This window comes from Argentina silus (assembly GCF_951799395.1).
Source record: "Argentina silus genome assembly, chromosome: 21".
Classification (NCBI taxonomy): Eukaryota; Metazoa; Chordata; class Actinopteri; order Argentiniformes; family Argentinidae; genus Argentina; species Argentina silus.
This window is the reverse complement of record NC_139675.1, coordinates 12,847,419-12,861,833: the sequence shown is the minus strand read 5'-3', so window position 1 is coordinate 12,861,833 and position 14,415 is coordinate 12,847,419. Positions and strand designations below refer to the sequence as shown.

Genomic DNA, 14,415 nt, shown 5'->3' with positions numbered 1-14,415 from the left:
GATATCGCCTCCCACCGTTCCTGCTACCCCCCCTGTCTAGTGTTCTAGGACCTCCTGTGTTTGAGCAGAGAGAACGCTTACGTCCGGGATGAAGCCAATCTCGTTCAGGTGGTTGCTGAGCTCCGGGTCGTGGAAGGCGATCATCTGGGAGAAGACGGTGAGGTATTCTGGGAATCGGGAAAGAGGAGCAGAGCGTTTAGAATAGGGAAACATCACCGGGGTCGTCTGTCAGAGCAAGATCAACTGTTGCAAGCAAGTTACTGTCGATATAGGGCTTACAGTCAAACCCATATGGGGATTCTGATATCGGACCTACAAAATGATCCTCGTGTTTATTGATTTTTTTTTTCTGTTTGTGATGCATACCCAGATCACTGGATGAGGAGCAGAGGAAAATGTGGGCTCTAAGCAATGAAATATGACAGTTTATTAATAAGAGCGTTTTCACATTCCTTATGTGCACTCCGAGACACACATGAAAACACTCGGAGCAGACACGTCAATATGAGGAAGTCATCTGGCTGCGGTCAGTGCAGATGACAGAGTGGGGGGGGAGGGGGAGGGGGGAGGGGGGGGGACATTCCATCGGGAGTTCAGGAGGTGTGTTTGTGTCTCAGTTTATCAGGAAAGTCGTTCATATTTCTTTATGGGTTCTATCTATATGTCTGTCTATCTATCTATCTATCTATCTAGAGTATCTATCTATCTATCTATCTATCTAGAGTATCTATCTATCTATCTATCTATCTATCTAGAGTATCTATCTCTGTCTATCTATCTATCTATCTAGAGTATCTATCTCTGTCTATCTATCTATCTATATATCTATCTAGAGTATCTATCTCTGTCTATCTATCTATCTATCTATATATCTATCTATCTACATATACACACATCCAACCATCCTTTATTTTATCCTTGTTTTATTTTATATATTCATGGCCACATCTCTGAATGTCCTGGCTTTCCGTGGGAAGGCCTCATTAAGACTGACTCATAATGAGACCTCACACCTCAGGAACAATACGGTGCCCAAATCTAATCAACTCCGAAGCCAGCCTGTTGATATTCCTGTTGGATATTCATTCCAATTCCAAACCCGGGACTTATTTACCATCGGGGCAGACGCGCGCTGTTATGGAAAGTTAATCAACATAACTGGTTATAAATAACATCAGGGAGGCTGGCGGAGGTAGAAAGCGGAGGACGGGGCTCATCGTAATGCGTGGAACGGAATCAGGAACGGTATTAAAACCACACACACACACGTTTGATACCATCCCTCATTCCGTTCAACGCCTTATAATGAGCCCGTCCTCCGATTTCTGCCTCCGCCGGCCTCCCCTGCCAAACATACAGAACACAGCAGTAAAAGTGGAGTACATAATTGATGTTGATTAAATATTGAGTTACCGGGGTGACGGAAACACACACACACGTAGGAATACATTGTTGCTAATGGCACAGCGTATATATCGTGCTGTATCGAGAGACGTGTTTGACATGAGGGCATATATTATAGTAAATGTCACGCCGTACGGTAAAGCTCACCTTGTATCACGTGAGAGTTGTCCTTGAGGAAGAAGTTGTACAGGTATTTGGGGATGAAGGCCGACATGCAGGCGTACGCCAGGGCTGTGGATGAGGAAGAGGAGGAGGAAGAGGAGGAAGAGGAAGAAGAGGACAGAGAGTTTCAGAGTTGAGCTTCTTTGGGTGTCGAAATAGGATACGAGGGCCTCAGAAACCGACACCAATGCGAAGTCGGGATACTCTTACCTTCGTTGTTGAAGTTCAGGTAGAGGAACGGTGCGCAAAGTGAATCCAAACCTGTGGGGAAAAAACAATGAACATTGTAAATCTATACAGTTACTTTTTCGGTTTTTTTGTAACATATATTTGTGTCATTGGTAACTACTGAAACATCAATCCACTTAATCCACTGGACAAAGTGTAATATTGTACTAGGCTGAGTTAAAAAAAAAAAAAACGAATGACGTGAGCGCCATCTAGTGGTCAACCACCACGGTGAATCTTAATAGTGAAACACGACAACTCAATATGAATGTAACAGCAAGACACAGAGATAGAGAAAGAGAGAGATAGAGAAAGAGAGAGATAGAGAGAGAGAGAAAGAGAAAGAATGAGAGACAGAAATAGAGAGAGAGAGAGAAAGAAATAGAGAGAGAGAGAGAGCAAGAGAGAGAATGAGAGAGAGAAAGAAATAGAGAGAGATAGAGAGAATAACAGCGAGAGAGAAAATGAAAGAGAAAGAGACAAAGATATATACATAGATTGATCGATCAGAGAGAGAGAGAGAGAGCGAGAGACAGAGAGAGAGAGAGAGAGAGAGAGAGAGAGAGAGAGAGAGAGCGAGAGAGAGAGAGAGAGAAAGAGAGAGAGAGAGAAAGAGAGAGAGAGAGAGAGAAAGAGAGAGAGAGAGAGAGAGAGAGAGAGAGAGAGAAAGAGAGAGAGCGAGAGAGAAAGAGAGAGAGAAGAGAGAGAGAGAGAGAGAGAGAGAGAGAGAGAGAGGTGACCGACCCTGCCAGTAGACCAGGTCAGGGTGTGACACCACCCACGCCTTCAGCACACGTCTGAACTTGACGTGACCCTGAGGGGACGACAGCAGCTCATCATACTGGTGACACCGCGGGATGTCCACCTCGATCTGGACACACACACGCACACACACGCACACGCACACACAGGGACAGAGAGTGAGGTGAGTGAATAAATTGAATGAGAATTTCCATCTGCAAACATCGAAATCAACATGGTTTCCATCCACACTGAGGAGAATGAGAAGATACCTGTCTGTCAGTGGGTATAGGAGTGTCCTTATCTGTGCTGTCATATTTAGCTTGAATGTCCCCCTGAGGAAACAGAAAAGACCATTCATCAACTATAACCATTCCCCCATCCACCCCGCCGCCACCCCCTTATTCATGTCAACATGGTACAGTCCGTGTATGGGCTCCTACCTCCACTCCCAGCAGGGCAGCCCATGCCAGTCCTCGTATGAGGGGGGGAATGTCCACCCTGGCCTCCTTCCACACCTGGTTCTTCTTGTAAGGGTAAGCCTGAGAAAATCATTAAACACATAAAGATCTCAGATCTAATTAAAAGTTGGTGGTTAATCCTCGTAAGTAATCCATAGATTAAGAAAAAAACCCAAATATATCACTCGAATAGGTCTCAATTTAATGAATAAATTAACGAATTTAAAATGTATTCTTTCGGAGTGGTTTCCGTTTTGATTTTCAGCTGGGGCTGAGGACAAACAGCCCAAAACACAGAACGTTCTTCTACGATTTAGCACCTCTATAACTCCTCCAAACAATCACAATAAATACCGGAGGCTAGACACACATACAGATAAAAAACGATGTTTTGACACAGACATCCAGCCAGGGACACAAAGACAGTAAAAATGTACCAGGGCTCAGAATAAAAGTCAATGTCATTTTCTGCCTACTCTTCTTTCATGGTGGCATTGCGGAAACAGGGGGGGTCTTAAAACTGCCGGGGTCAGAATGATGGAGTGTTTGGGTTTGTGAAGTGGAGTGGAGTGGAGTGGAGTGGAGTGTGTGTGTGTGTGTGTGTGTGTGTGTGTGTGTGTGTGTGTGTGTGTGTGTGTGTGTGTGTGTGTGTGTGTGTGTGTGTGTGTGTGTGTGTGTGTGTGTGTCCCTGCGCACGCGCGTGTCTGTGCGTATCCCTGCTTGTGTGTATGCAATGTGCGTGAGGGGCCGCAGACCTTGAGAAGCCTGTCGAAAAGGATGATGCGGATGAGTTGGTACTCTGTGTCCCTCTCGCGGATGATGAGGGGCAGTGTGACAGCTGCTGACAGCTCATTGCTGCTGTTGGACTGGGGCAGACTGGACTGTCTGTAGGAAGGCCAGTAAAAGTTGCATTACAGATCTTAGAGACAGAACTACCACAAGCAGTAGAGGAGAAGAGAGGAGAGGGGAGGGGAGGGGAGAGGAGAGGAGAGGAGAGGAGAGGAGAGGAGAGGAGAGGAGAGGAGAGGAGAGGAGAGGAGAGGAGAGGAGAGGACAGGACAGGACAGGACAGGACAGGATGTAGACTGGGTCAATAAGTAACACTTAAAACACAACAGATAAAAGGCCATTCTTACTCGTCTTCAAGAAGCGGGTAATAGGCCTCTCCTGCCACGTCTTTCAGCCTCTGAAACAGAACACATTTAGACTGAAACAGAACACATTGGGCTCTTTTAGACCTAGACAGCCAAACAATAGCCGAATTCACATCTCCCGAATGCTTCCATCCTCATGTTTCTTCCCAAAGTGAAGCCGAGAGAGAGAGAGAGAGAGAGAGAGAGAGAGAGAGAGAGAGAGAGAGAGAGAGAGAGAGAGAGGACACAAAGTCATCTGTGGTCAAATGTGCTCCTCACGTTTTTGAGCTGGCACAGGGAGAGGGTGACGGTGGTGTCATCCAGCAGGAAGCTCCTGTCTCTGCCCTGGCCAAACGACTCCCCGTCCTCCAACAGGAAACTAGCACACACACGCACACACACACGCACACACACGCACACGCACACACACACACACACATACACACACACACACACACACGGAGAGAGAGAAAGAGAGATTAATGATGTGGTATTCCCAACAGGAAACTAACAAACACACAGAGAGAGAGAGAGAGAGAGAGAGAGAGAGAGAGAGATTAATGATGCAATATTCCCAACAGTATTCCACACTTCACTAAAACGAGCTGCTCCACGAATGCTCGGCCCAGCTCAGCCCAGCCCGGCCCGGCCTGGCTACGTGAAGAGAATATTTCTGAGTGCACATTAGCCTACACACCTTCGATCGATGATCCTAAATCATCTCCCACTGATCAGATAATAATAATCCTGTATAGATCTGGTTAGCATAGATCCACAACAGTCTAACAGAATCTATCTTGAATCGTTTTTTCATCGCTTGGGGAGTTTCATGCATTACCCGACTAATCCACAATATAAACAGGACATTAACCAAAACCAGGTCTTATTTGCCTATCAATCAATCAATCAATCAATCAATCACTGTTTGGATAGGGGTATTTTCTGCACCGCCCCTAACCTCCTCCCCGCACACAGGGCCAGACATCTTCGGCGCCCCTGGAGAAGTTAGGGGCAGATGCTTTGTGCCTTGCTCAAGGGCACAACGGCAGTGGTAGGTAAGATATGATGCCAGCGACCCTCCAGTCACCGGCTCACATCCTGGCTCCCTCCTGGGGATCGGTGGGGATCGGTGGGGATCGGACGACTTGCGGGACCGTAAGAAAGAAAGAGTTTGTGTGTGTGTGTGTGTGTGTGAGAGTGAGAGGTGTGTGTGTTACTTGGGCAGCGTGCAGACAGGAGGTTTGGACAGGATGATCTCCTTGTTGGTCAGCTCTTTCTCCAGGTCTCCCCCTGCCAGGCACCACAGGTGGTACACCTCGTCTATGGCCCTCTCTGCTAGGTAGTCCTCGTCCTCATCTGGATGTTGGACGACACACACACACACACACACACACACACACACACACACACACACACACACACACACACACACACACACACACACACACACACACACGAAAGCATGTTAGCACGCCACGCACGAACACACGTACACACATACATATGCATGCACGTTAGCACACCCCACACACATACACACACACACACACACACACACACACACACACACACACACACACACACACACACACACACACACACACACACACACACACACACACAAACCCCTCTTAAGTTAATAAATGTCTAATGTGTCCGATACTGAGACCTAATGAAACCGTGACGGTATTTTTCATTCAAATCTAAAATGTCAGTATTGATGTAGCCTCTTAATCCTGGCTTATGGCCTCTCTACTTTGTCAATTCTGTGTGTGTGTGTGTGTGTGTGTGTGTGTGTGTGTGTGTGTGTGTGTGTGTGTGTGCTGACCTTTGCAGAGGTCACTGATGTCCTCGGGGAGGTCCAGGTGGGCACAGCGTAACGAGGAGGAGAACAGGCTGACTGGTTTCTGGAAGGGCTGGTAGAGGCAGGAGACGTCCTCAAACACGGGGTCTCCCAGCAGCTCTGCAGGGGTGGGTCTGGAGGGCCAAGTGGAACCCAGTTTAAATAAAAGGTGATAAACTCACAAGTTCAAATACCTCCATATAACATAGAATTGTTAGTTTTTCGGTGGCGTATCTGGTTTCCATTGTGTGTGTGTGTGTGTGTATGAGTCCTCACAGTGGGGCACTGATGTAAGCTGTGACAACCCTTAATCACTGGGTCACTAGTTTGAATAAGGGTTATACTCTGCACTTTCAAAACCGCTGATGCAGCTTGAAAAGAACATAGAACCTCCCTTGACTGAAAGCAGACCAGCTAATCAGTCCAACAGCTGGAGTGGAGGTTAGGGTTAGGGTTAGTGTGGGTTAGGGTTTATGAGGGTTAGGGTTAGGGTTAGTGTGGGTTAGGGTTATGGTTAGGGTTTATGAGGGTTAGGGTTAGTGTGGGTTAGGGTTATGGTTAGGGTTTATGAGGGTTAGGGTTAGTGTGGGTTAGGGTTATGGTTAGGGTTTATGAGGGTTAGGGTTAGTGTGGGTTAGGGTTATGGTTAGGGTTTATGAGGGTTAGGGTTAGGGTTAGTGTGGGTTAGGGTTATGGTTAGGGTTTATGAGGGTTAGGGTTAGTGTGGGTTAGGGTTATAGTTAGGGTTTATGAGGGTTAGGGTTAGTGTGGGTTAGGGTCAGAGTGAGGGTTACAACCTATGCCTTAAAATCACTATTATCATGATTAATAATAATATCATTAATAATTAATGATTATCAATCACTCACAACAAAGCATTAGCACTTTATAGAGAAAATGTATTGATACTAGCTAGTCCCCTAAATGTCACTGATTCACATTTGGTCAATAGACATCATTATGCAAGAGTATGGCTGCATTCTGCATTCTAGTATCATCATCAATATCAATAATCCTCCATGGGCCATGACACTGTGCAGCAGTTTATATGCATGGATCAAGAGAAGGCTTCGGGAATTGTGCCCCTCAGTGGAAAGTCGGTGGTAGTACACCACAGGAGTCAGAGCTACTGTACCTTCTGGTGGGTAGGAAGGTCAGGCATTTCCTCAATAAGGCAAGGACATTCCCTGGCAGCTCCTGTAAGGCAGAGGAGGGGGGTGGGGGGGGGGTGGGGTGGGGGGGGGTGGCGGGGTTTAGTTAGTTACGCTACAATCTCCTTTACAGCCACAATCTCTCTGTGCTTTTTACGGCTTTCTTCCAGCATCCTAAAGATATAAAACTTGGAAACCGACGACGACAAAAAAAAAAGAGGTTAAAAGCATTTTTACAAGGAACACACTTCTGCAAGCGGAGGAGAAGAGAACATATGAAGGTCATTAGCTCACCCACACACACACACGCACACACACACACGCACTTCAAACACACACACGCACACACACACACACACGCACTTCAAACACGCGCTTCAAACACACACACACACACACACACACACACACACACACGGCTTGCACTTACAAGTTGAAGGGTGTTGATTTGATACATTGGTGCATGATGACTCCCCATTGACGTGAGATAATAACGGTTTAGTATTATCTCATTGCCATGGTAACAATTACGTTGACGCACATCAGGCAACCTACAGTATCAGCAAGACTTCTTAAGGCGGTCTGAATGTGACGGGAAAAACTGAAAACACCTGAAATGGTCGGAGACCGTGACGTCAAGCCCACCTTAATTGCATCTAGGCAGCCGTGCTCCTCGGCGAGGACGGTGACAATGTCGTCCATGCAACCTGAGGACCGGCACAAACAACCCTATCAGCGTACGCAAACGACAACCCTCTCATCGTCAACCGGTGACACAACGGGACGCACGGCAACACCAAGTCAACGTTCGCTCACCCAAGGTTAGGATGAATTTCAATCTCTCGCTGATCTCGATGTTCTGCAGTAGTCTTCTACCCTGTAATACGATGGGGAGAGAAGGGCCTGCCTCAAAATTATACATTTATGTATTTCAATTTAAAGGGCGCATTTATAAGAATACACTTAAAAGCATGTGATGGTACTGAAAATGAATTAAGAGGTCTTGTTTTGTTTTGATGGGAGAAAGTTATTGGGCATCGGGCGTGGCTGTTTTAAAAAGGGGTCTTACAGCACAGAGCTCAAAGAGGAGGACTCCCAGGGACCACACGTCAGTCTTGGGTCCTGAATGAGGGGGGGCATCACCGTGGGAGGGGAGGCTGGGGTGGGAGGCGCCCTGGGCGATCACCTCCGGGGCCAGGTAGGATGGGTACCTGTGGAACAGAGCCACAGAGAGGGTCACACACACACGCGCGTGCACACACACACACACACACGCACATGCACACGCAGACCCACACACGCACACACACACACACACACATACGCACACGCACACGCACATACGCACACGCACATACACCCACACAAGCTGGGTATTTCATATCATTCAATCAAACTCACAGTCTTGCACTGCAGGAATTGCAAAATCGTAATTGTAAAAAAAAAAAAGTGAAAAAGTTTCTGCAGTGCGGGTTCGATTGAAGGACGAGCCCAATACCTTTTTTCACGTTGCGTAATAGCGGAGTGACATTAAACAGACTCTATCATAACTCTACCTTAATATTCAAGGTATTACATATTTCTCTTATGGACTGTCAGAATGAAAGATGCACATAGGGTACAATGTTTAGTATCAAGGAATCAATATTAAAGTTAGCCAGATCATTTTCAGACCAGATGTTCTTTTTTGGACATCTGAGCCCAGAGGCACACGCACGCACGGACGCACCCAGGGACGCACCCACGCACAAACACTGTCCATCACCCCCCCCCACCCACCCCCACCCCATTCAATTTACGACAGGACATTACACACAAAGACTTTGTAGAACACAAAGACCTTTTTGGTTTGGAAGGGAATCCGCCGATCTGTTACAGTACTGGAAACAAGCTACTTTGATATCCCCAAAACCTGGATTTGATCAGAAAGGACGGGTCCATTATGCATATAAATCTCATGCTGTTTCATATGGTTTCATCACTCGAGGAGACGTTCTAGAGGTTCTCCGTTCCACATGAACCTCTCCTCTCATCATTTCTCCTTCGATCTTATCAGATACGGACGGGTATGTACTTCGAAAGTAAGGTTTCGGCAGCCACGCACACATATTCCTCTTTAAAAAATCATAACCACATTCCCTGTGTCCCAATTCTCCAGGCCTTTCCCTGAAGTTCAAGATTCAAGATTCTTTATTTGTCACGTGCATACAAGTATACAGTGAAATGCAAAAGTGACAGTGCCACAGAGTAGTGCAACAATACAATAAGTTTGAAATAGAATAAAATAAAATAAAATAGAAGTACTAAAAAAGTATACAGTATGAACAGTATAAACAGTATAAACAATATGAACAGTATAAGCAGTATAAACAGCAGATGGATGATTATGTGTGTGCATATGTGTTATGATGTCAGTGAGTGTGTGAGTGACTTGAGGGGGGCACTGGTGGGGTCATCGTTGATGACACTAGTACGCTCCCCTACGTGCATTTCAAAGCATACATAGGGTGTGAGACACGGGATCCGTGGCCGTGCTGATTGTGAGTAGGACAGGTTAGTTGATATGATATGAGAAGAAGGCTCACCCGATAGGGAAGTCCACATCGGCCCCGTGGTCAGTCATGTGGTACAAGCCAAACTTGGCCAGCTTCACATTGCCCTACAGAGAAAACACAGGCACGTCAATATACTGGATAAACGTACTGTATCAAAACCAAGGGGCAAAAAATAAATCCTAGACTAAAGACACGTCCCAGAATATGCTCCAGAACATTTCTCAATTGACATTGCATGATTTAGATTTTGCTTACATACTGTACAGACTATCTGAAGTTAGATTTTTTAGAAGAAAAAGAAGAAGAAGACTCTTTATTTGGCCATGCAATCAATTCTCATCAATTGTAGGAATTTGACACATGCACACCCCTCCCGAGACAACACACACACACACACTGCACACACCACACCCCCAAGGGAGAACAGAGCTCTGGGCACAGGGCAGCCATATTTGGCGCCGCTGGAGCAGTTAGGGGTTAAGTACACAACAGCAGTGGTAGGAGCCTTAGATATGACGCCAGTAACCTTCCAGTTACCAGCTCACATCCAGCTCCCTCCTAGGGTGGGGATCGAACCAGCGACCTGCCGCCCATTTGGCTGTATAGGGATGGTATGAAGTTAGATCTGGCAGCATGGGGATGTTACTGTACCTTGCCGTCCATGAGGATGTTGTGTGCACTTAGTGCTCTGTGCACCATGCCGTGTTTGTTCATGAAGTCCAGGCCCTCCAAGGCTTCGTAGGCGATCTGCAGCACCATTTCCGGGCTGAAATACAGACACATCAGATTGGAAGAGACTGGTAGGCTATCTGAAGCTAACTTCCCTGGGCTGAAATACAGACATATCGGATTGGAAGAGACTGGTAGGCTATCTGAAGCCAACTTCTCTGGGCTGAAATACACACGGTGTTACAGCTGAGACTATGATCTGGTACGAATCAGGGCGGCAGCTGATGAAATGGACTAGAATCCAGACACATGCACACTACAATCACCACACTTTATTTCACTGTACGGTCCACTATAGCACTTGATTCAAACCATACTTCATCGTACTGAATGTTGGATTCATCTACGTTTCTTCTTTCTGTCATATGTTCATATCCTGAAATGATCTGTTCATAATGAAAAAGGGAATGTCTGTGCAGACCATATAAAAGCTTGTCTTATCTCATTTGGACTGATGGGGAATGGTGATTCTGGTTGATTCATTAGTTACATGATGCATCCCAGTTATCAGATCATTTATAAGCTGCTCCATCAGGCCCATTGTGTCTCTCTGTCCCCAGAAATCCCAAATGATTGAAGGAACTCCAGTGATCTGATCTCATTTTTTGGACTTGGCAACAACACATCTGAAGACATGAATTCCTAACAGGATCTATAGCTTACTGGCTTACAGTGAGGATTCCCACGTTAGAGCTGTGTGTTGTGTCCCAGCCAAAGCAGTTAGAATAGGTTATGTGTGACACATACTGTAACGTATGTCTGGACCTGCACAGTTGAAGAGTTCATACTCTATAAGGAACGGTTCTGCGGTACTATGCAAGTCAACCAGTAGATGGCACGGGAAGTGTATCATAAATGTGTGGTCCTCTGTGGCTCAGTTGGTAGAGCATGGCGCTAACAACGCTTAGGCTGTGGGTTTGATTCCCGCTGGGACCATATATACTAAAATGTATCACTCACTGCAATATAAGTCGCTTTGGATAAAAATGTCAGCTAAATGGGAATTATTATTATTATTCGTAGTAGTATTATATTATCATAAAGGACTTTTCTAAATGAAGCTATTCAGTGGCTATCATACATGATGAATCAAGCCATGTCAGTTCCACTGAGAAAGAGAGACACACAAATGAATGTGTCTCTCCAGTTACTTTTACTCTTGTTACAAGAATGCATTCAAAGACATGCGTTAAGTGAAAGTGTTAGCATACCTGACAGTTTTACCCTGCTTCTGGAAGTTGTTCAAGCTGCTTTCATAATGTTCTGCCACGACCACCAGTCGTTCTAGAAGAAAGTAAAAAAAAAAAAAAAACTTGTTATGAAACAAGAGTTAAATGGTCCATGTCCATGACATTCTAGAATAAGTACCTTTTCATCACATCATGTGTGAAATAAAACCTAATGTTCACAATGCACTCTTAAAGTTAGCCCACATGACGTTATTGGCTTTAAATAGCCACACAAAAGAGATGCTAAAAGCTAATGTTGTGTGACCACACATATGCTACAGTATATCATTATAAAGCCATAACGGTGTACTTAGTCATTTACAACTTCCTGAACAACCACAACACATGCAAACAAAATGTTATCTTCATATCTACCAACTAAGGGTCGAGGTCAGGAACCTATTAAAACATATGGACATTAAAAGTTAAAGGAAGTTTAAAACAACCGAGGAAGTCAATAAAAAGGATAAAAAACGGACCGTTTACTTAAACAACAATAACAAACAACATTGCCGTATTTCTGAAAAGCACCCATGGTTTCCTTCAGTAAAAAGGCATACGTTCTCATTATTTGTACTCACTTTGTTAATGACTTTTAATGAACCATAAGCTTGTCATTTGAGGGCGTAAACTAATGCAAAACCATTTACGTTGCGCATTTCAAGATTGCCTAACACTTCTTTAACAGTCATTTAGCCTTGACATAAAAAGACATGATCAAAAACTGGGACATTGTTGAGAGCTGAGAGCCACCTAGGAGGAGGCCTCCTCTGTTGGTGGTTGAACTCGAGAATCACAGACAGTCCGTGTACAATATGCTAAACTGAGATTGACAAACTGGGTTCCGAGTGCAACAGTGATAGCCTACATGAACACTTGTTTAAGCGACACTAAGCCTACTCGAGAGTATTGGGTGGGTTTCTGGGGGGGGGGGGGGGCGCCAAACCACAATTCAAATACTTTTGAAATGCACAGATCTTCCTTATTCACTTGATGTCATTACTTAACTTACACAGTAGGATAGGGGTAAACAAGGAATGATGCCACAACACAGCTTTGACCAGGCTGGTTATTTCATATAGATATTAGCCTACTTCGCAGGACCAACAGGAGGGAATGATGCATTTTCAATGTATCTGAACTGGGAACCACTAGACCCACTGCTAGGTTTCGGCATGTATATGGTATTACCGAGTGAATAAGGTATTTAAGCTTATACCGGTTTATTTCTGTTAAAACCGCCCATACCGTCTCCTCCTGTATTTTGCCATAATCATACCCACCAACATTTGTTTAATAAACATCGTCCAAATTAAACTCGTACACAAGGAGGTCATACATCAGACTTTTGGGGCTACTAAGGATGGCCAGAAAAAGAGAAACTACTTTCTATGTACATTTGCTACAAGTTCTAGTCATGTTGAAAGTCGGCTAAAAAGTACTACCGTATATCGGGGTATTTTAGAGGGAAGGTATATACCGGTTTGAGAATTCTAATAGCGGCCCAAGCCTACCCACGACCCCCACAGAGTTACCGTACCGTGTTTCCCTCGGGATATATCCACGTACTGGCAGAGTCTGGGGTGGGTGGTGGTCTTGAGGATCTGGAAGCGGCCCAGGATCTTGATGGAGTTGGGGGTGAGGGGGAGGCCGTTGCTCCCGCACACGTCGTGGGGGAGGGCCGAGGCGAAGAAGGTGGAGGCCCCCAGCTGGGCGTCGCTCAGCGGACGCATGGTGCTGCTGGTGCTATTGGCTCACGACGCTGGTCACAGATCACAACGGCAGTTAGGCTAGTGTCTGAGGGCTAATACACACACACACACGCACGCACGCACGCACGCACGCACACACACACACACACACACACACACACACACACACACACACACACACACACACACACACACACACACACACACACACACACACACACACAGAGGGCTATGCGGCACTCACTGGAAAGCAGAAAACAATGTTTGATAGCAGAAGGCATCCCTGTTCACTTTTATATGGTGATATTACTGGGTCAGTTACCTAGTGTATGTATGGATGACTTGGCCCATGTCTTGCTGCTCTGAACATGAGTCTACTGGATGGATATATTCCATCTCTCCCATCTCTCTCTCTCTCTCTCCCACTCTCTCTCTCTCTAGCTAGCTAGACAACAGTCAAAACAAAGTCTAGTGATGCAATCTGTACTCACTCAAAGTCTCTCTCTCTCTCTCTCTCTCTCTCCCACTCACTCTCTCTCCCACTCACTCACTCTCTCTCTCTCTCTCTCTCTCTCTCTCTCTCTCTCTCTCTCTCTCTCTCTCTCTCTCTCTCTCTCTCTCTCCCTCTCCCACTCTCTCTCTCTCTCTCTCTAGCTAGCTAGACAACAGCCAAAACAAAGTCTAGTGACGCAATCTGTACTGTACAGTGGTTTGGAGGGGATGAGGAAGGGATGCACAAAACAGTGGAGAGCAATGCATAATAGATACATATTACGGTAATAAACAATACATTTTGAAATGGCTGCTTACGTTTACTGAATGTCTGTCCTCATGTCAAAAGAAATCAGACAATCAGGCAGATCATCAGGCAGATATGATTCTATTTGCAGGATCCTCTCTTCCTTTGCAGCCGGAGCAGCTGAGAGAATGTGACTGATGACGTCATATTTCAGCGACAGAGCAGAGCTGTCAAATGATTTGTAAATATTGTAAATTACAAATAAAAGGTATGGTTATGGCTTTTGTTATATTTATAAAAACCTGACTATTGGCAAATAACTTTCTAC

General features: G+C 45.5%; 1 protein-coding gene across 1 annotated transcript in view; it reads right to left on the bottom strand.

Moving 5' to 3' along the window:
* The window catches only part of tbck (TBC1 domain containing kinase), a 45,171-nt gene extending 30,918 nt beyond the window's left edge, over positions 1-14,253 (bottom strand). Inside the window, 20 exon segments of the mRNA XM_083692701.1 lie at positions 82-167; positions 1,552-1,635; positions 1,777-1,827; positions 2,539-2,665; positions 2,808-2,870; positions 2,979-3,077; positions 3,752-3,881; positions 4,133-4,182; positions 4,409-4,508; positions 5,347-5,485; positions 5,958-6,106; positions 7,108-7,169; positions 7,769-7,830; positions 7,940-8,000; positions 8,193-8,334; positions 9,709-9,782; positions 10,330-10,444; positions 11,619-11,691; positions 13,177-13,398; positions 14,159-14,253. Coding sequence (XP_083548827.1) covers positions 82-167; positions 1,552-1,635; positions 1,777-1,827; positions 2,539-2,665; positions 2,808-2,870; positions 2,979-3,077; positions 3,752-3,881; positions 4,133-4,182; positions 4,409-4,508; positions 5,347-5,485; positions 5,958-6,106; positions 7,108-7,169; positions 7,769-7,830; positions 7,940-8,000; positions 8,193-8,334; positions 9,709-9,782; positions 10,330-10,444; positions 11,619-11,691; positions 13,177-13,369 — 1,860 coding nt within the window. The 5' untranslated portion in view covers positions 13,370-13,398; positions 14,159-14,253.
* Between the last annotated feature and the right edge of the window lie 162 nt (positions 14,254-14,415).